At 30.9% G+C, this 23,951-nt stretch overlaps 1 protein-coding gene and 1 non-coding gene across 2 annotated transcripts; both read left to right on the forward strand.

Moving 5' to 3' along the window:
- Nucleotides 1–11,668: 11,668 nt before the first annotated feature.
- Nucleotides 11,669–21,511, forward strand: MsrA (methionine sulfoxide reductase A). The gene is made up of 5 exons (XM_088267896.1): nt 11,669–11,937; nt 15,648–15,811; nt 17,186–17,306; nt 18,863–18,999; nt 19,587–21,511. Exons 1-5 carry the CDS (start codon nt 11,890–11,892, stop codon nt 19,822–19,824), a joined length of 708 nt encoding a protein of 235 aa, XP_088124022.1. The 5' UTR covers nt 11,669–11,889; the 3' UTR covers nt 19,825–21,511.
- On the forward strand, nt 13,706–13,898 carry LOC148304689 (U2 spliceosomal RNA). Its single transcript, XR_015838311.1, has one exon. It is a non-coding gene; the product is annotated as a U2 spliceosomal RNA (small nuclear RNA).
- Nucleotides 21,512–23,951: the final 2,440 nt, after the last annotated feature.

A 23,951-nucleotide genomic window follows, 5' to 3' on the forward strand; every position in this document is an offset into this window, starting at 1 on the left:
TTGATAGTCCCTTTAAAGTGGTAAACTAAGGCCGCCATTTTATTTTATTTTTTAGTTGGTACCAAGCCCTTATTCAAGAACAAGTTGATTTTCTGGTCATTTCAAATTGTTTATTAGCAAATTTCCTACCTATAGTACCAACATAATAATTGTTTGTGTTGATAGAGTCTTGTGCCTGGTTTTCAAGCTTCAAGTGATTGAGTAGATTAATTGGGTGGAGGGAAACAAGCGGTCAAAATTATTTATTGGCATATGAAAGCGACTGACTTCTTTGAGAAAGAAGAATTTGATAGCTGAATTTCAACCAGAAAAAAATGTGTTTCGGTTTTATCAAATTTGTAATTGCGACTGATAAATGATAATGTAAATGGAATGAACACATCAACCCATGATGGAGACTGCCAACCAAGTAGTTAGTGCTATGTAAATATTGTTTTATATAAACGCCATCAGAAAGATACTTTTGGAACAGGGTGTAACTGTATGTACGGGAATGAATGTATATATTTTGAATGAGAATGAATGTAAATTTTTTTTTTTAAGTGGGTTGCTTACTGTTAATAGAAATTAATTTGGTTCTGGTGCAATAGTAAAAATTTGGTGCAGAAACTTGTCTTTTGTATAATTTAATGTAATAATTGTATGTATTGAATATATTTTCATTTATTTATTGTGATCATAATGTATTATACATCCTATGTGTTTTTTAAATCAACTTAAAAAATATTTTTTTAATAAAATCTTACATTGCAAATTTCATAAAATATTTGAAACAGACACTACTTTTATTATTTCTGCTAAAATAGCTCTAATTAATATATCAATGACTTTTATATTACTTCATTTTATTATATTAAATCTACTTGTTTTTATTTATTGTAAAATCTAGATATATTTCTTATGATAAATCTTACACATATCTTTAATGAATCAATAATTTTGCTGAATTCCTACGATTTTTGACTAAAATATGGCAGCTAACAAGCGCATCTATGTTCATATATCGCTCACTCCTTTCAAGAACGTCATAAATCAAAAACCGTTAATTTTCAGCTGTGCATGTTTTCGGAATGAAAAAAAGTTCTATATCCCAGCAAAAGAGGCATATTTTAAACTTAATATTTACCCGCTACAGGGCAAAAAATGTTGTTTTTGCATTTTGAAGAAAAGGTATTGTTTAATTATTTTTTTAAGTAAACTAAATATTTTTCAAATAGAGAAAAAACCTTCAGGTTTTACCTAAAAAGATGTGTTGCACAGTGAAAAGTTCAATAAGTGCCTTGATATTTATTTTTAATAGATTGTGTTATATTTTTAAACTTTAAAAACGTTCTCCTGAAAAATCAAGTTTTTTGATTTATGACGTTCTTGAAAGGAGTGAGCGATATGTGTAAATATTTTTTTTTTAGACTTAATGTAAAACTAATTACAGAGCAATATATAATATAAAAATATAAGAGCTATTTCTTTTCTTTTTTCGATTCAATGGGCTAATAATAATATTCTTATGGGAGTATAACTTTGTTAAATTACTAAAAGTATTATTACATATTTTTTTATTCATGTCAGCTAACGTAAACTAAATAAAAAAGCAATAAATAGAATATAGAAAAAAAATTTAAAAGGAAACCTTGGGGACCTATATGTATACATTTATAAATTGTTAGATAATACAAGTTCTTCATTGAAGAATATGAAAATAAGCAAGACAAAAATTGTCAATGTTTTTGATGTCATAATAAAATAATATTATAGATTTTAGATGAAACACATATTAACCGACTCATCTATCTTAAACGATTTCCACCGTACACTATAGTATTCATTCCATTTCGTTAAAATATAATTCATCGTGTAAATATATTTTTTTAAATATTATTTATTTACTGAAGAATGAGTTGTTTCTGTACTTACTCATATATATTTTTATTGTTCAATTTATGAACACCTTTTGTAACTTTTTTGTGCCTGAAAACCGTCCTATTCGTTAAGTACTTAATTCATTTAATATTGTTATATTATTAATAGTATGCCCATTTTGATTTCATAAAATACGAGGACTTTTAATTGTTTTTTTAAATTGTTTAACTATGTAAACAACATAAATATACATATTAAACTCCGTATTGAATGTACTACACATTCCTATGTTTAAAATATTTATTTTCTAAAGAAGAAAACAACATTCTTAATTTTTAAAACGTGTGTAGTTTTAGTTTTAATATTATCTACAGATTTGTTCAAAAACCTACGTGTTAATTATACTTTTTGTTAATTTAAATATCTACAAATTATGTTAAAAAACTACAGTTATATTTCAAGAGAAACTATCTTTTTTCACTGAAATCTATATATATATATATATATATATATATATATATATATATATATATATATATATATATATATATATATTCTTGGTAGGTTAGTGAACCAAAAGGAATCGTATATAATACTAGGACCACCAAGCTACTGTAAATCGGGCACTGATAATAAATAGGTGTTTGATTTTCATTGTATACATGTCGGCAATTTTAGTATTTAAACTTAAAATAATGATTCCTTATTCCTACATCGGCTTGCCTTTTAGTTGAATAGAGCAATAAATGTTTCATATAATGTACCTGTTTTTTCTAAAGTACTTAAGTGAAAATATATTAAGAAATATATTTAATCCCTGTGTTGTGAATAGAGCGATTTTGTGTTGGTAATCCTTTTAAATAAGTATTAACTAACTATGTATTTGAAGTTACATACAAAAGTTGCCTTATATAATTTTTAGCAGGGCTTACCCTTTTGTGGGGTAATTTAAATTTTTTAATAATTCATAACAACTGATGATTAATATTTCCTTCCTTATAACTCTTAAACGCACCTAATGGTGTACAGGGCACTGGACCCTATCAACATAGTATTATCTTGATTGTTAATTGATTAATGGAATTGATCCTGTGGACAAAAACTTCATATTCAACAACAGAAGTACCAATTGCCTTGTGATTTTTATAGTAATAAATTTGTCCATAAAAACAAATACATACGTGAAAAATGCCCATTGTAGTCATCACCATATTGTTTATTTTACATCATTAACACGTCATTGTCAGAAAAGCAAATTTAAGGACATTGCCCGCCATTATTCAAATTTTGACCAAAATGTGGAAAACCATTTATGTTTTTTTTATATTTCATGTGAATGTCAAAAATGTCTCTAAATTGTAGTCTGAGGTTCATTATAATTCAATTTTGTTAAATTATATAAACTTATATGAAACTCAAGGAATGATTGATGGGGAAAGAATGTGACTATGACAAGGTAGCTTGTGCACTACATACACGGAATTTAACCGTCCAGCAGTCCGGTTTTGAAAAATAAAAGCGACTACGACAGTTTAGCTTGATCGAATTTACGCATACTGTGATCACGTAGCGATCGAGCACACCGATCCGAAAAAAGTAAGACAAAAGCACAAGCCAATCATACGTTTTATATGCTAACTGTTGTGCCGGACGGTAAAATTCCGTGTAGTGCACAAACACCCTAACTATTTACAGCCATTATTACCTTCATACCATTTTGCTGCAGATGTAGGCAGAGAGGATGAAACCCCACAAATCTCTAATTACATCTTATTCATGTATACCATTGATTACATAGACTTTTACCAGAACCAGATTTAAGGTTCTAATTAATTTGGTCATGTTACTCTTGGCCATTCTCTCCCATTCACACTCAATAAATATACTTCCTTAGTCTTTCTCTCATTCTCCGTTCGCTCCACATGTCCAAACCATATTTCAAAACCTTTCTTAATCTGTTCAATTGTACCTAACCTAATACAGCCTCACATTTTTTTCTAAATTTGTTCATATTTAAAGATATTCGGAGTATGTATATTCAAAACTTTGCTTGTTAATTCATACTGGATTTCACCCTCATGGAAGTGTTTACAAAATTTTGTTTTCGATATCTTATAATGTCCCACAGATGGCAATTAATGGGTTTTATGGGGGTTTTGTCAATTTACATTTATGTCAACGATAGTGTTTTTTAATTTATTAGCGCATTTTTAATTTATTGTCTAATCGTAAGTTTTACCTTAAATTTAATGATTTAACAAAAAGTGTTGTGAAAATGAGATTTTTTGACCTTTGAGATTGTAAAGCAAACAATTTACTTATAGCTTTGCTTTGAGATCAATTTATACCTAATGGATTATTTGATAATTTGCTAATGCAAGTAAGCATACGTACTTACTTTTTGAAAAGATGTACAATAGTTATGTATGTCATTCATTGTACAGTAAGTCCTCTACTTACGCGATTTGACTTACCAGAATTCAAACTTGCGTGATTTAAAAAATGAAAAATAAAATATTTCTCAAGTTGTTTATTTACATATACTGTTGTGTTGATAGAAAAGTGAGAGAGAAAAAGATAGAAATGGCACTGGCTCATGCCTTGCACCCTTTCCCTCCACCTTTACTGTCCACAGGATGTGATCAATGACGTAGTCAAAGTCATAATTTAGATTTCTTCCTCGTTGATTACATGTGTGTTGCAATCGGGATTCTTTCCACGTTTTCAGTTTCGTATGCATGTAGGTCTATTCTGTTTTCACATATGTTCTATACCCAACTAGTGCATATTATACATACCATATATCGCTCACTCCTTTCAACAACGTCATAAATCAAAAATTGTAAATTTTTAGTTGTGCATGTTTTCAGAAAACCCAGAAAATTTACTATATCCCAGCAAAAGCGGCATATTTTAAACTTAATATTTATCCGCTACAGGGCAGAAAGTGTTGTTTTGGCATTTTGAAGAAAAGGTATTGTTTGATTATTTTTTTAAATGTACTTAATATTTTTCAAATGGAGCAAAAACCTTCAGGTTTTTCCTAAAAAGAACTGTTGCACAGTAAAAAGTTCGATAAGTGGCTTGATATTTATTTTTTATACATTTCATTATATTCTTAAACTTCAATCTCCAGAAAAATCAAGTTTTTTGAAATATGACGTTGTTGAAAGAAGTGAGCGATGTGTTCTATATCCATTAAAACTAGTGCATATTATACATACCGTATATGTATTTAAAAAATGCCTTTTTTTTTTTCGACTTACACGAAAACCTTCGGAATGAATTAATCACGTAAGTAGAGGACTTGCTGTACTTGATTTTTGCTTTAATATTATACAGTAGATTCTGTGTTTGCTGGTATCAACTGGAAAAAATCCCAGTATATATACTGAATGATGTATTCTAACCCTTACCAATAGTACCTTACCCAATGGGACATTAGTTTAAATTTCAGCATAAAATTGCAAAGACATTGGGAGCACCATTTATCATGTATCATCTGTACCAAATTCGACCCCTGAAAGGTATTGTAATGGTATTTATGTCATCAAAATGAAAATGATTTATTTACTTAGATTTCCACGGCAGTTCAAATGCTGATAATGTTTTTATGGGTTATTACGCCTTGTGTCTTAATGTTTTTTCTGACTTATAAATATGTTTTTTCGGTGAAAATTCTAAAATCTTTTGTTTAAAGTAGTCTAGCAACATGATTGTGGATTGTCTTTTTCGCACTGTGGACTGTTTTCGCTTGTCAGGGTTGGTGTTTTTATTCTACCTGTCCATGAAAAAATAATAAAAAATAAAAAATTAGGTCCGATTTTGAGCCAGAATAACATAAATATGATTTAAAATATTAAAATCTAATTTTTCTATCTACTCTCCCCTTATAGATTATATAAATCCCTTTGTGATATTTAAAATATGTATTAATAATTTTTAATTAATATCGTAACACTTATATGTATGGGTAAATCAAAATGGTGAACAATGGATTCAAGTAAGTTTTAACAGATGCACTGTTATATAATTATGATGAGTGTGCTTTTGCATCTTGTTAATACGATGTGTGATGTTGAGTGCCTATATTATCTTAATTTCTTTTCTAATTTGTTTACCAATCTGTTTTTCTTACTGTTGTAACATGTGATTGGTTTGGTGTAGGAAAAAAAATACTACCAGTCTTTCTTACTATTTTGAATGTTTGTGTTTAAAAAATATATGCAATTCTTGAAACATGATGAATTATGTATTTCATACGTTTCCGTTTCTTTATCAATATTGATTGTAACTAATATAATAATATTATGTTTTAAAGGTGTCAAATTTTTTTTTTTTAAAGAAAATTATGAGACTCTTAGTAAAGGATAGAGCTTTAGTTAATATAGTGTAAAATCTTCATTAAACAAATCGTCTGTACTTAAAACTTCATCATATGCAAGATAAAGATAACACTGCATAAAAAAAAATCCTTAGAACATAATGCTCTAAGTTGGCCCTTGTATTATTTAAAACATTACTGTAAGTAGATGGAAAAAAGGTAGTATGTAACAGCAGTGGTTAGGACACTCGGGATTGTATACCTAAACTCTTACTAGTCTGCTCCTTTATGAAAGAAAATGCATGAGAGAAAATCTGAAAAATCTATTGATAATAGAAAAAGATAAGCCCTTTTATAAATTGAAGTAAGATGAGTATAAGAATATCAATAATACGTAAAAATGTGTCCTATAATTAACAGCAGCTAAAAGTCTAATTATATAATTCTCCTGTTTTGTTTCATCGCGAATATCAAATTGATTACAATACATTGAACATTTTGCTTTAACAGGGAACTAATGCGTTATTACTCGAAAAAGTGTAGTTTTAATATATTTATTTTTCATAAATCATGCGCATACATTAAAATCATTCCATTTACCGTTTAGATTATGAAAACGTAGCATGTATTTATTAGTATGGCACGAGTAACATTATTCCAAATAATTTTAATTAGAATACCTAAACAAAACATTATTACAGATTTCCTTAATATATTTTTAAGTACATATACTAATATAGGATTCATTCTTTGTAGTATTTTCATACATACATATTTTAACATAAACTCTTCACTTACAAATGGTAAATGTATAAAACGTGAATCAAATTTCATTATTGTTCAATGTTATTGATAAGAGTAATGTTGAATATAAAAATATCTTTTGAATAGTATATAAGTTGATTCATGGTTATCTAATTTTAAAATAAGTATGCTTTTCATTTGTAAGTAAAGAGTTTATGGTATAAAAATTCGACATTGTAAAATATTATAAACCGTATTTGAAAAATTTTCCTTTTTGAAAATATAACAATAATAAATTGTCTTATCTATTGATATTTAAATAGTAATATTTACCAATTCAAATTTAAATTAAAAATAATTCATTGCATTGTAGATTTCCGGTGGATTACTCAAAAATAATAACTAAGATGTCCATCCCTTAGATAAACTTGCTTTATTTACTAATATATAAAACTATTGATCTTTCTCAATATGTCTTCTTTAGAGTATCTATTTTTGATAATGAGTATTTTAAATATTGAATTCAATATATGAAATCTTTTGAAAATTGGGCGTTTTATTTTAATTTGAAATGATTAAATTGTCACATAGCTCGCATTCAATAAATGATTGCAAACACTGATTTGTATTTTGTAAACCATTTGCGATTATTTATCCTTATAAATATTGACCAATATACATATATGCCTCGCTTAACAACCTACCTGCTGAATAGCAACCCCGGCTCATCAGCACGAAGATGTACTGAACTGTTAATTTTTTCTTAAACTTTTTTTTTCATTAACACGTTGACTGTCAACTACGAGATAACTCGTAGATTGCGTTCTTTGCTAGGACGCCGACTAAGAGTTATCTCGTACTATGTTTACTTGCCATATTCATATATCAGTGCTAATATGGATAGATGGCGCATGGGAAGAGAACAAAAAATCAATGCTAGCTTACATGAACAGAAAATGTAGTAATAAATGAATAGAAAATATAATTATAAAAATATTATTCAAAATAAAAAAGAGAATGAATATTTTTATTGTAAATGAAATCGGTTTTTTTGAACAGAATTCTGAAAATTGCCATGGCAGTCAACATGTTAACTGACCATGTTTAAAGAATGAAACAAAAGGTAAACTACTAATTTACTTAATAATTCCGGTTGACTTGGTAATCAGCTGTCATCTAGCTGGTCACAAAGAAAAATGGTTTTTCTCAGCTTCAGTCTTATGAATCCCCTTTCTCAGCTTGGCTTTCGGATGCCGTTTTAAATGTATGTCTCACTAAACAAATCATTCGCAATCTTTGAAAGCGAGTACTTTACTATGCACCCTATTATTGTCATGTTGGTTCCTCGCTTATTGAACGAGTTGTGGGAACAAAACTCTGTTGTTAAGTAAGAAGATGTACATATACAAAAAAAATTCAATTACTTGCTTTTTCTTGCCTTTCAAGAGCTTTTTGCATTCCATTAGTCCTCTAGTCTGTTAGTAAAATAAAAATGTATATTTTTCTATTAAATGTATATAATTTGACCAATTTTTAAACTTGAATTTGAATATCTTTCTACTTATTCACATATTACCTGTAAAATGTTAGTGCATATTGTATGCCTTGATGCCTGGTCATCTCCTTTTGACCAAGTTTTACAGGAGAAACTGAAAATTGCTGAACGTTTTAAAACATGAACAAAATGTTTATTGGGATGTTTTAAAATGTTATTTTTAAATTGTGTCCAATGGAAATATGTTTATTAGAATAATTCTCGTGCTATATTTATTTTTATCTATCATAAATTAACTATAACTAAACCAGAAGAATAAACAAAGCCTTTCGCATCCTCCAACCAAATATTTAATTTTCTGCAAATACAGTTTAATTTTTTTTATCTTAATAAAAATATAGCGTAACCCTTCAATTTATTTATGAAAATTTTATAAAACAGTGTTATTTATTTTTTAGTTTTACGTTTTAATGAAATATGAAATAATTTTTTTGATGTCAGTTTGTAAATTATGTTTTGATGCTGGAATAATACTTTATTCTTAGCTTGTAAATAAAAATAATTTGAGAAAATTTGGTGCCTAATTTTAAAATAATTTAAGTGTACTATATTTTAATCACTGAAGAATGGGATCATTTATTTTTCCACTATCCTTTGTAATAATATTCTATTATTTTGCCATTTCGAAGGTTTAGTTGTTTTTGTAAAAATAATTGTATTTTTTTTTTGCTTATGCATAAAAGAACATGTTTCCTGTTTTGTACTTATGTGCTCCTTGCAATACGTCGACATTCCATGGTTTATAATATAAGTCCTTCCGTTATTGAAAATTATACATTATGTAACTATATAAATAAATAAAATTTCTGAATTGAAATATTCGTATTTTTTTTAATTTACACACTCGAACACATTCACAGGTTTTTCCAAGAAACATATTTGATTTTTGTTTGTGCTTTATAGTAGCGAATCATGGGGTTTTAACCCTGACAGATGAAAGCGTTATACAGGCGGACCTCATCTTTTGCACATTCGACTTTCGCACAATTTGCTATTTCGCACATTAAAAAAAAAATTTGGCCATAATGCAAACATGTTTTGTTTCCGTGCAGTTGTTTCCTTTTCAAACCATGAAATGTATGTGAATGTGTTACGTACATTCTGAATTATAACATATGGAACGCAATAAACAATATTGGAGATGCATGGGCTAAAACAACTATGCCCTCAAATGATGGGCGGTTCATAAATTCTGATGAAACTCCAGAAACCATCACACTTGAAATAGTTTACCTAATGAACGAAGTAAACCTGGATGTTAACAGTGAAGATGTTAATGAGATGATTGAATCTCATTCTGAACCCTTGACTAATGATTTTATAATGGACTGACAAGAGAATGAAAATAATATACAAATTGAAAGTAAGGAAGAAGAACCTGAAGAAATCATCAAGACCTTAACAATAAAAAATACGAACGAAGCTTTTATGTATCTCGAGACATGTTACAGAACTCTCTATGTAAAAAAGAAAAAAATTGTAAAATACAACTAACTTTTAACAAGTTTATTAAGAAAATATAATTTTAATTCAATATGTGTACTTAGTTAGTCATTTTTGACAAACACAAATTTTAAATTACAATTTTTGGTGTTTTTTACATTTTTTTTACATCCCTCTACGTTCGCACACATTTTCAGGAATCAATCATGTACGAAAGTTGAGGTACGCCTGTAACTTTAAGTCTGCGAATTCTGTCAGCTCAGATTCTTAAGAATTTTTTCAAAGAAATATTGCATGAGAAAAATGACCCTCGGGGCGTTTGTGCACTACCCGTAATTTTACCGTCTGGCAGTCCGGTTTTGAAAAATGAAAGTGACCACGACAGTTTAGCGTGATCGAATTTACTCACAACGTGTTCATGCACCGATCAACAGGACCGATCCGAAGAAAGATGGACAAAAGCACAAGCCAATCATCGACGTGCCGGATGGTAAAATTCCGTGTAGTGCACAAACGCCCTCATCGTTTAACTATAAAAAAACTGTTTTTATCACAGAGCAACTGTTAATTTTGTGAATTTTGTAAAGATCTCGCTATAATATGGACATCTTCCATCAATTAGAGGTAAGTATTTATTATTAGTGGAGTTTCATAGTAAAATGACCTAGGTCGAGGCAGATGTTAAAAATCATCAGCGAGTTGACTATAGTCTTGTGTTGATGTTTTAAGTACTATTTTTGTCATTGTTGCCAGGTGCCTTGTGTGACTTTAGTCTTCTTATAATGCATTTGATCTCGTTGAAAGTTGTCAGCCATAGGACTAAATATTGTCATTAGTGATTTATGCCTCCCTGAAAAGGGAGACGCTTTAGACACCACTTGCGAAATTGTCAGCTAAGCTTATACTTTCCGCAGGTTGAAGTCTTCCGGGAAGAATAAAGTAGGGAATACTGTTTTCCTTCGCTTAGAAAATTATCCTCAGCTTCCAGGCTATGCAGCTTCTTTTCCCGGAGCTCATTACGCAATTGTTATAATGTGAATTTGAATTTGCCGCTGAAATGAGTTTAAGGTGAACGTATATTGTGAAAGAGTGGGCGTACTGAATTTTTGTCTGAAATCAGTGTTTTTTTTACGTTTTATGGATATTTAATTTTCGAAAGACTTTCTTTGTAAACGAAGTATTGTATTGTGGGAGTAATATCATAAACACGAAGGTCTATTTCAGGTGGTATGCCATGTGAAAAAATTAATTGCGTGCCCGAAAAAGCCAGTATGGGCCTGAAATTTAAATTTTAAATTCGATGTGAAAGTTAAAAGTTAACCTTAGTATTGGTTTGCTGTAAAGTTGTGTAAGGTTAGCAAGAGGGATCTGAGAATTAAATATGAATATATCACTACTTCGTCCTTATGAACATGTACCGGTGAAAAGAAATAGAGCGTACTTTATAATGCACCATCTTTCTCTTCCTAAAAATGGGTAGGAGATGAAGTACAGATTTACCTCGTTTAGTCCGGCGAGTTAACTCCACCAATATCTTGGGCCGTTAATTATGGGAATTTTTCCAACATTTAGCATACATGTTTTGAAATAAAAGTAAATATTTGATATTATATTAAAAATGCTTTATTTGGTGTATTTTTTTCTACTGTGAACCTGTGAGACAATCATAATAGGACTATTCGAAGTATGTCCGAAATTTCCATACTTTTTTCAAACGTCGAGATCATATGCTCCAAGCTTGCGATCTATGTTATTTTTATAATTTTCTAGAAGTGTTGTCATTTCACTTGACGTAATGTTTTGTTATTGAGTTGCAATTTGTGCCGCGATCAGTCGATTTATTAATATTTTGTGTTGTTACTGTTTATTTCTCACTTCGGCCAGTGTAATGTCAACAATAGTTCGTCAGTGAAGTTTTATATCCACTTTCATTAAAAATATATTAAAACAAGACGAATTACTTATGAATTTCTTCTCCAAATTTGGATCGAAAATGAAACCAAGCAACGTTGTAAGTTTTTAATAAATTCAATAACAATAATAATGATAACATGTTAAGTTGTTTTTACTTTCTTATTAGTAAAAATAAATGTAAATGAGAAAATTTCTGGGTTCAAATATTTTTGACAGGACTGGGTGACATAAAAACAATAACATTAGAATAATTGGCCAAATACAATATTAAACATATGTAATATAAATAAAATTAAAATTAAATACAAGGAAAGTAAAAATCAATCTTAATAATCAGAGTGAAATGTTTAAATTTTAAAACCTAATATATTTTGTATAGAGGGAGTTTTGTGTTAAAAATGTCTAATTTCTGGGAACAGCAGAATGCTATCGAAAGTTTATTTTGTTTCACTCACAACGAAAATTTATTTTTAGGTTATTTCAAATAAACGACGATAAGGAAGTTTAATACTTTTTAATGGACTCTTATATATTTTTGAGTGTAAATGACAGTCACGTGAGTTGGCTAGCTGTCGTTCTTTAGAACAGAGATTCTCTTTTTTTATATTGAAACTCTTTTAAAGGCTTAGTTAATATTAAGGTAAACGATTCATGTTCCGAAATGACTTGACCTCCCATGTGGATATACTTATTAATAAATTTATGAATCGATTTCTAAAGAAAAACTTTTTTATTGCACGAATGTCAGAACTCTTACGCGAATCGTAAAATTAATAAATAATGTATATAATCGGTATAAAAATTATTTATTTACACATAAATAGATAAAATAATGAAAACATATGGACTTAGAGAAGCTTGTACTTGTAAAACATAATTATGACATTTTTCATTACATAAGGCATGCAAGCCTCGTGACACATATCCAAGTTTGGATGCATATATACGTAATTAACAATACATTACCTTAGTCATAAACCTAATTAAATCTTACACCATACATTTATTGTTTATATTACATAAAATATGAAAGTGCTCGACATGTTTTACTCAGTCAGTACTTAAATACAAACCAGTGTAATATCGATGCCTGTAAAAATAATACGTACCCTTATCTATGCTTTATTTTTAAATATTTCCTTTGTAAAAATGCGGTATCTATTTTTTTTATCTACATCGAATGGAATTTATTTTTCACACAATTATATAACGTGAGATAAATTATGATCAGCAACGCTTGCTTATGCCAGATTTTGTAGTTCAAAGTCTTCCATCACGCCGTTTTACTGCAGGGGTAGGCAGAGAGGATGGAACGCCTCACTCGTTTATTCTGATATTTACTCCTAGCTTCCTTCATATCCACACATCTAGTCATACATACCTTCCGGTTATGTAGATTTTTGACACGATCAGATTTTAGGTTCTGATTGATCTGGTCGTGCCAAGATTTTGGCCGTCCTCCTGTTCTCTCGTTCACATTTACCAAATTTACAATACTTTCTTAGTCATTTTCTCGCAAACACTGAGAGTAATTGAAAATATATATTTATTTAATTCATTTAGCAGCTGACGGGAATCGAACCCGTAACGCCATTTCCGCATTCGAGCGTCTACCCAACTACGCTAAGGCGCTTGTTCCTATTAATACAAAAAGTAAAACAAATAATTTGTGTATCGTAACATTTAGTAAAAGATTATGTTGATTTACATTTAATTAATTACTTCAATGTTACTTTTTGTCATGACGTTGACTTCCATTCAATTTTAGTTCCTTTTTTTCGCTAGATGGCGCCACATTCGTTCCCAGTGCGCTTACAGAACGTTCTACATGTTCAATATATACCTCAGGTTTTGCCAGTTACGGTATCGCTTCTCGGCCTGTTGGCTAAGATCAAAGTGTAGTATCTGTTCTTATCAGCTTAATATCTGATAGTTCCCGCAATGCGGGACCAGTATATTAAACTGATTTTTGGAATGTGACGGGATGTTCGGGGCTTGCTCCACTCCTGTCGCGGGTTGGCCCGGCATTGCAGTGCCGCCGGGATCGGCCCATCTTAACCTTTCATCATTCTTTGTAAGCCTCTGTGGGGCTTACAAACCACATGTTTGCGCTTTATAAGATATAGAATATGTAATACGTCAAACAGGATGCATGATTTGCCGCTTGCGACTGTGGTATATATTAATTCTAACGATTCTGGTCACATTTCGGTAGTGTAATGGCAATTTTTTTATTTCCTAAGTTTGTTCCACAAAATAGCTGTAGTTGCAATACTTATTTAGTTTTATGAAGATATCTATGTGTAAAAATACAGAAAACAAATGAGTTATGTAATTTCACAAGTTTGTTTTTGCTCTCCTGTAAAATTTGGTCGGAGACAGATATACCCTTTGCCTTTACGCTAGCGACTTGACCCGCAGGAACAAAGTCATCAGTGGTTTCTGAGCGTAATATGAGATAAACAAATACGATTTGTAAATAATTAACCCTTTTAGTGGTGCTGGAGAATAGTTTCCCACAATATGGAACGTTTATGGAGCCACATATCGCTCACTCCTTTCAACAACGTCATAAATCAAAAACTTGATTTTTCAGGAGATCGTTTTTAAAGTTTAAAAATATAATACAATGTATTAAAGATAAATATCAAGCCACTTATTGAACTTTTTACTGTGCAATAGATCTTTTTAGGTAAAACCTGAATGTTTTTTCTCAATTTGAAAAATATTAAGTATATTAAAAAAATTAAAAAAACATTATAAATACATTTTCTTCAAAATGTAAAAAACCACACTTTCTGCCGTGTAGCGGGTAAATATTAAGTTTAAAATGTGCCTCTTTTGCTGGGATATAGGACATTTTCTCGGCATTCCGGAAACATGCACAACTGAAAATTGACGATTTTTTTTATATATGACGTTCTTGAAAGGAGTGAGCGATATGTCTCTGGGAAACAATTACCCCAGAAAATTAAAATTAAATGCGATACTTATGCTGCCACTTCTGGATGTTAGCAAAAATTATTTACTGCCGAAAAAACTCAAGACAAATAGAACTATATTTTTTTATTTATTTAAAAATAATTCCCATACTTCTGTCACTTAAAGGGTTACGCATAAAATACGTCATAAAACGAATAATGAAACACGCAATAAATATAAATTAACGGTTAAACCCCAGGCTATTTTTTTCTACAAATAATGTTTTTTAATCTTTTTCAAAATGTACCTGTATACCACGATTTTCTAACCACCTTTACCTTTACAACAAGCGAGCGAATTTTGGCGGCACAATAACGGTACCCAAATATCGGTAGACATCTGATATTTCAGTCTAAATTATTTATTCTTTTTGTACCTTTAACTACCGAAATTTAATCGAGAGTTATCGATTGTAATATCTTAAAAATCCCCCGTCAAAAATTCGACTTTTAAGAAATACGACATTCATTGAAACGGAAAATATCGAAATAAAAAATATAAAAAAATCACATCATAGACCTGTGTATGTCATACAAACGAGTTTATTGGTCTTTAATTTATTTTTGTCCCTTTCAACACTGCAGTTTCTCATTCATGTTTACAAATTGATTACGGCAAAATATTGAAACAAAAAAAAAAAAAATCGCAATTATAAAAAAAAGCATTAGCATTTTCACACTAACAAAAAAACTCGTTTTTTATTTGCGAAATAATCCCGCCTGTTATTGTTTAAAAAGTAAAATATCTATATTCAAATTGAGAAAATAATCTGCTGACCCCTTAAGGGTTAAATTATTTTTTTTTATGGTTTTTTTCTTCTTCCAGGGATCAACACCACTCCACAATGTAGATATACCGGTTCAGAAAGCCACTTTTGGTATGGGATGCTTCTGGTCCAATGACAGTCTGTTTGGGGCCAAACTTGGAGTTGTGAGGACCAGAGTTGGTTATGCTGGTGGAAAAAGTGAAGCTCCGTCATATAGGAATATGTAAGAATTTTTTTACTTCAGCTAGCCAAGGATTTATTGATTTGGCATTAACTTTTTGGAATAACATGATTATTTTAATATAAAAATGGAACACTTGTATAAGACCACTTCTTGAGTTTATTAACACATTGTTGGCAGACGGTTTTTTCATCAATCCCAACCATAATTAGTATTCTAATTAGGGTCGTATACTAATTACTAGTAAGCTAATTACTAGTAACATAATCACAAGTAACCGCAAACCCAAGTCCAATCTGTACAGTGTTTTTTGAGGTCTCGCGCTGTACCAAAAGTAAGCAAATATAACAATTATAAGCGTCTCTCGCTCTCTACCAATAGTAGTTAAAAACGCTTTTTACCGTTTCCCGCTAACTACGCGTTAATGTATACATAACTAGTTTTGAGAACTATTGCTGTTATCAACAGGTGGAAAAACAAACTGCATTTTCACTTTGCCATTTTCACATACTTTGTATTTTGACCTGTTGACAAGAACATCTTTATTTCTCGAAAGTAGTCTTGTTAACATTAATAAACTCAAATAGTGGTATGTTCCTTTTTTTTTAATATTTAAAATACCTAGTCATTAATTATGTGCCCAATAATGATACCTGGACCTTAATGCCAGTCAAAATCAAATTAACACCCACAGATATCATCCACAAATGTTATGAATTACTTTTCATACCGCACAATATATGGAGTAGTTCATAAAAATTAGTATTAAAAATAAACATAAAAAAGTATAATGTGTAGTTTATGTATGCATCAGGCGCCATCGCATAGTCGGGTAGATGCTCGACTGCGAAACAGAGTCACAGGTTCAATTCCTGCCAATTACGAAATGAATTCAAGAAATATTTATTTTCAAGTGGTTGGTTGGTTTGAGTGTTTACGATGTATTATTTACCATTTCCTTACTATCCTACCTGCAGACAAACCCCTAAAACAGTGGTTCTTAACCGTGTTGAAGGTACCGAACCCCAACAGTTTCATATGCCCGTTCACCGAACCCTTAATTGGAAAAATGTATTGTTGGATTGATATATTCCTCTTAAATAATATACCAGATCTGTTGGATAAATGAATATATCGTATGTCATATCATTTTGCATAATATTTTATAGATTCCTTTCATATAATATACTAGATCTATTAGATAAATCAATATGTCGTACAATAAGTCGGGTGTGTATTTTGACCTCCGCCGAACCCGGGAGACTGACTCACCGATCCCCTGGGGTTCCATCGAACCCAGGTTAAGAACCACTGCCCTAAAATAATAGGTTTGTGGGTTATTCCTTTTAAAAATAAAAACAAAAATTCACTTGATTGCTTTATTTTGACAATCTTGCTTGCTTTTTACACTTGTAGAGGGGACCATACAGAAGTAATAGAAATTGACTTTAATCCGAAAGAAGTCACATTCAACGATCTTCTAGAAATGTTTTGGGGCAATCACGAATATGGCCTGACCACCAAGATCAAGAGACAGGTAATTGTTTTTTATTAGATTTCTAAATTCAGCCAGATCACTCCACTACTTCAAAAATTGTTCCGAATCAACTGTTCTGAAAGAGAAGAATATAAAGTATATTTTCCATCATAATTCTGTATGTTTTATCATCATTTTAATTCCATTATCCAGTGTTTAATCAGTCACGTAATTGATATACGTATTTAGATAACCTACTGATATTTCTTAGTGAAACAGGATTTTATGATAGAATAATAAAACATCAACTACATATGTACAATAGCTTTACCATAAAAAAATATCAGTGACCAGGTTTTGTTATTGTAACCGAAATTTTCAAACTGGTCTGATTAATGTTAAAGTAGCATATACACAAGCTTGTACGAGATGTACAATCCCGAGTGCCCTAGCCATATTCTCCTTTCCTCTTTTTTATTAAAAGTATCTATTATGCCTTCGTTTTGGCTGCCTCCATAGTTTAGTAGTTAGCACATTTGACTACCATGCTGGAGATCTGTTTTTGATTCCCAGAGGGGTCAAAATTGTCAAAATCTTGTCTAATTTTTGTCTTATCTGTTTATTAATATTAGACTGGCAAGGTAGATAGATGATTCCCAGGCAAACCACCAAAGAGATGGCTTGACAGCTGGGAATCGACATAGCAGGAGACTAATCCGTCTTAAAAACAGGCCATAAGGACTACACTAAGAAGATATATTTACAATTAAAAATTTGTAAAATTGCTCCTCACTTTTTTTTCCTATGCCGAATGCGTTTTACAATGAATGACTTATTAGTTGGTATCTATCATGAGTCATGCAATCAAGAATGAAGTGGCTCACACAATCTATTTAGTTTCTACACACCTCTATTATAGTTCCGTTTTTAAATGACTTTATTGATAATGAGAGTAGGTTATAAAACTTTTTTGCACAATACTCAAAGTTCCTCCGACTAAATGTAGTAGTGTATGTTTGATTAGTTTCTGCATTTTTAATCTTCTGGTTAAGACCAGTAGATTAGACAAAGTAACACAAAGTACATGAAATGATGTAACAACATCAAATAAGTGACTTTGATGTAACATGTTAATAGTAATTAATAAAACACATACAGAAAAAACAGTCACCAAATAAACAACATATAGAAAAACACTGTCACCAGACACATGACTGTGTGAAGGTGACGGTGACCTTAAAGAAAATCATAAAGAAAAACACCTCCCTGCCTAAACTTGGGAGGTGTTTTTCTGTGACCTGTGTGAGTTTTACCTTTGATTTCATACTGAGGACTGTTTTAGTGTATTGTTACGGCGCAATATTTCTAGCAACTTGAACTATGACCCCAAGCACCTGCTAGGAGCAGGGCGTGGTGCAGGGAATGTTTACGTTATACCCTTATGAGATTGAGGCAGGGAAGACTGCACTCACTTGTCACTGTACTGTCATAGCGACCTGTTTATGCCTGTCATACGAGTTATTATTACCTATACCCGAGCCCCGTAATAGTATAATTGTTTGATTTGCCTTGAGTCATTATTTCTTTAAATATTTCCTTTTTATTATAATTTTCAGTACATGTCTTTGATCCTGTACCACGACGAGGAGCAGAAGAAGCTGGCGGAAGAATCGTACAAACGGAAGGAACAGGAACTTAAGGAGAAGCTCAGGACAGAGATAGCACCTGCCGGACCTTTTTATCCTGCTGAAGAGTAAGTTCTATCGCACTGATTGTCACTTCAATTATTGTGATTAATATTATATATATTTTTTATGTGTATTATTTTCATATGTATTTTTTTAAACAATGTAAATATGTCTTTAGATGTGAGTACAAGTTATTTATATATTTTGACATCTTAACAAAGATATAGGGTATTTTCCTAAGAGTAAGGTTACTCTTAGGAAAAATATCCGAGATCTGGGACTTCCATATTCTTCCATCTATGATGAGATGTCAAAATGTAAAAATAACTTAACTAGTTGGAGAAACCCAGATTCATTAACAGGGATTTGAAACACCCGAAAATATTGTGAACAAGTTACTTATTTTTATTATTACAATATTTCAACTCCTAACATTGACATTTGAGACTCTAATGTATGGGAATATTTAAGATCTCAAGGTAAATCTTTCATTTGTGTGATTCTCGCTAGTATAACTCCTGAATAGAAACCTGAGTGAGCGGTCATGTTATTCAATTGTACTTTATCTATTTGGTTAGCCATTTTAAGTCCTCGAACAATGACAGATAGAACGCAATTTTTTTTAAACAATAAGAATATTTTATTTTTCTAGTTATCATCAGAAATACCGACTTCAGGGCCACAAAGACCTCTGCGCCTCAATTGGCCTCAAAGTCGGAGCCATGTTGCAGCAGTCCCATGTGGCAGCGCGTCTTAATGGCTATCTCGTGGGAGTTGGAGGCCTCGCGCAATTCGAGGCGGAGGCGCCCAAACTAGGACTAAATGAAGAACAACTCAACTATGTGCGCAACGAGGTCAAAAGAAACGAAGGAGGCGGACTGTTTTGCTGAATAGAGACATGACATGTCCCTTTGGCTACGTCCACGTAGAGATACACACACTGCACATGTTTTTGAAATATCGCTCACTCCTTTCAAGAACGTCATAAATAAAAAAAACTTGATTTTTCAGGAGAACGTTTTTAAAGTTTAAAAATATAATACAATGTATTAAAAATAAATATCAAGCCACTTATTGAACTTTTTACCGTGCAACAGATACTTTTAGATAAAACCTGAAGGTTTTTTTTCCATTTGAAAAATATTTAGTATATTTATAAAAATAATTAAACAATACCTTTTCTTCAAAATGCAAAAACAACACTTTCTGCCATGTAGTGGGCAAATATTAAGTCAAAAATATGCCTCTTTTACTGGGATATAGTACATTTTTTGGGCATTCCGAAAACATGCACAACTGAAAATTTATGATTTTTGATTTATGACGTTCTTGAAAGGAGTGAGCGATATATTTATTTTATCTACACCAAATTTTTAGATGTTACGGCCTTCAATGTTTACATAAATAAGCATGTATAAGCGATGGTGATTAAAGTTTAGTTGAAAAATATAGATATAAATTGAATAACAGGAATAAAATTTAATACATATAAACATCGCTTTAAATTTTTTAAATATTTTTTGTTTTTGTTTTGATAATTGGAAAAATTTATTACAAATTTGCGTACATGTTATTATTTTTAAATTATAATTGTTGTAGCGCGTTTAGCAGCGCATAGGTCGTCCTCTGTAGCAGTCATGTCGCTATTGCGGCTACTTGCAATGTATTTTCTTACTAGCCAGAGCTAACATTACAAAATTGTTATATTTCAACCTCAACTGTGGTCAATAAAAGCAACATTTAGTAATATGTATTTACATTTTTTCCGTTTTCAAACCACGGTGTACAAAATACTTATCGCCGTTGCACGCAGAAGTTTTTTAGCACCGTAAGGAAAATGTTTAACTCATTTTTAATATTTATACCTTTTCATTTTATGATACATCATGTACTTATTTTTATATAACAGAATAATTACTTTCAATTATGTGGCTGAAAGTTATTTTTACAAAGTTATGTTTATGAAAATAATCACACTGACTTTTATATTAATTGTGCATTTAAATCATATTATCTACTTATATTTATAGGTATTATTATATAAAAATCCATCACAACGCTTAATTGATTTGTAAGTTCAACTTGTTGATAACCTTTTTGATAAATTGATTATAACACAGCATCATTACATATACAATTGATATCTTTGGAGCTATTTCTTGCTGTTATTACTTTTATTGTAAAAAAAATCCTGGGTTTATCATTTTATGCACATTGTTGTTATTTAATTTGTACCTACCAGATGGCCATAATAAACATATCGACTGCTTGATGAACCTCCAATGCATCTTTCTAACTGTCAAGCAGTTGATAATATTTTCAATGAACATTTGTATTTCATGTAAGTAGGTATGAATGAAAGTAGTATGTATGAAACTTCTTTTTTTCAAAGTAGGTACCTATAAATCAATTTTTAACTATTTTATTTTAATGTTTTTAAATTTTGATGATCTTATAATACTCTCATTCAAATAATATGAACCATGAGCTAAGAACAGAATTTTATTATAATTGTTGAAATGCATAGATGGTTTTGTTTATATTTGTTATTATTGCAATAAATATTTTTCAGTACAACTTAACTTTTTATTGACAACTTTATAAAATCTTATTCTTCAAACCCTTATCCGCACCCCAACGGTGCATAGGGCACTGCATTATATAAACGCAGTGTTATCTTGATCGTTAACACATGAAGGAAAGGTGATCAGCCCTCCACTTCAGGTACCAGTCCAGGGTAATATTGAATAAATATTAGAGTTAAAAAATTACTTAAATTTATTTAACAATATCATATACCCTTGATTGCTACTAGTGAATGTTCACATAACATAAGTTCAACATAAACATATGTTCACACGCATTAGGAGCGTGCAACTTTGGGCAGCAAGTCGTTTTGATCTGCTCCGACATATGACTTTACCACGGAACCCTCTCTCGAAGACATTTTAAATGCACGGAGTGCTACATGTTTGCAATATAGTAGATACCTAGTTTAACGGAGTGCAGAGTAGAAAAAAAATTAAGGTGGTTTTAAGAACCACAAGAAAAGAAAGACACACTTCGCATGGGAAAGGAATTTCTACCCATTAGATAGATTGATGCTTAAGTACGGGAAGGGAATACCCTATTATACCTTTGAATACCTTTGAAATGAGGCCGGCGCAGAAGATAAAAATATTTATCTTCTGCGCCGGCCTCATTTCAAAGTCAGAAAAGAAAGAATCACATATTTAATGTTTTTATAAGAATATTATTTACCAATCTCTCTATAAAGGTCTTAACTATATGTACATAATTATCAAATTCCGCGGCCAGCGTAAAAAACTTATTCTTCTTCTTCTTTTTCTAGATCCTAAGGATCTGTTTGTACCTCCGTTTGTAGCTCTTGGGATGTTGACTCCCAGCTGTCTTTCTACCTTTTTAGAGGTCTGCCTGGGGGTCTGCGTCCTTCAGGGATTCCTTAAAGGGCGATACGTGGAAGTCTGTCATCTGACATTCTGTTTACATGATCATTCCAGTATCGCTTTCGTTGTCGTCCCCACCTCACGATATCCTCCGTCAACACATGCTCCTGATGTCGGTATTTCTTACTCGGTCTCGCAATGTGTTTCCGGCTATGGATCGGAGAGTCTACATCTCGGACGTTCGAAGTCGAGATTTTGTTCTAGAAGTATCTGCTCTTGCCTCAATCCCAGTCGAACACATGTAAAAAAAAATTATTATAATAATAAACCCTTATCCGCACCTAATGGTGCATAGGGCACTGCGTCATATAAACGCAGTGTTATCTTGATCGTTTAAACATGAAGGAAAGGTGATCAGCCCTCCGCTTCAGGTACCAGTCCAGGGTAATATTGAATAAATATTACAGTGAAAAAATCACTTATATTTATTTTACCCCCCTTGGGAATCGAACCCGGGACCTCCAGAACGTTAGCAGAGCGTGCTGACCATTACACTACGGAGGCGGACATAGTAAAAAATACTTGTCTGAAATGTGTTAAGTGAGATTAAAAGTAAAATAAGTGGTTTGTTTTTTGTCTTTATTCGTTTATGCTTATATCCTATTAGCCTTTGCATGTTTTGTACAGAGAACCAATCATCTAAACAGAAAGAGTGAAGCGAACCGGGTGTACTGAGAAAAACAAAGAAAAAGTATCTTAAACAAAACTAGACAAGTTAAATATCTGCATCAATAGAAATCATTATTGAATCCTTCAATTTCAATGACTATTATTAACATATTTACAGTAGTGGAGTACCCAACTATTTAACGAGTTAATCTAGAAAAAATGACACGCAAAGGTGCCTTTATATAATATTTATTTATACATTAAGTTATACGTAAAACAAAACATTCTAGAGATTATATTTTATCTCAACATTTATTCACATACATATGAAATACATAATATAAAGATCGTGATTGAATATATATTTCTCATCAAAATCTCACAATTATGGAAGAAACATTCACAATACACACGCAAGAGTATAATTGAAATAAAATTGTCATTCACATAGTTTTAACAGCCATCTTTTTAAATACAGACATTTCCTTATCGCTTATAACAAAACAAAAATATTATATTTCTTTTCAAACTCTAATTTGATGTATGTACGTAGTAATATTCATAAGGCGGAGATTATAATATTTAAGAGTCAATTCTGAAAATAAAACTTATCCTTAGTTTCTGCATTTCCTATGCCATTTACATATTTAATTACTTATGAGAAGAGTAAATATTAACAATCTCATTATTAAAATACATTTATGGTTAACATACTGATCAAAAAATAATAAACTGCTAGTTATAAACTATTGGATATAATAAACAAACAACAAAAAAATACTGAAAACTGCAAAATAAAACATCCAATCCAAATTGAGTCTAAGGGGTCAAATTACGGGATGTATAAAGATACATACTCTATAGAGATAAATGAGTCGAATAATTTGTTGTCATGTAAGTAGTAAAAAGGTCATATTTACTATTCATGTAATGTAAAATAT

This window comes from Brachycentrus maculatus, unplaced genomic scaffold (assembly GCF_059751285.1).
Source record: "Brachycentrus maculatus isolate JH-2025_06_01 unplaced genomic scaffold, ASM5975128v1 h1tg000306l, whole genome shotgun sequence".
NCBI classification, from domain to species: Eukaryota; Metazoa; Arthropoda; class Insecta; order Trichoptera; family Brachycentridae; genus Brachycentrus; species Brachycentrus maculatus.

Excerpts from the sequence above, each read along its gene's own strand:
- MsrA (XM_088267896.1), top strand. The coding sequence starts at position 11,890 with ATGAATTTCTTCTCCAAATTTGGATCGAAAATGAAACCAAGCAACGTT. Across the intron at positions 17,307-18,862 it reads CCACCAAGATCAAGAGACAG|TACATGTCTTTGATCCTGTA; the intron begins GTAATTGTTTTT and ends TATAATTTTCAG. Across the intron at positions 19,000-19,586 it reads CCTTTTTATCCTGCTGAAGA|TTATCATCAGAAATACCGAC; the intron begins GTAAGTTCTATC and ends TTATTTTTCTAG.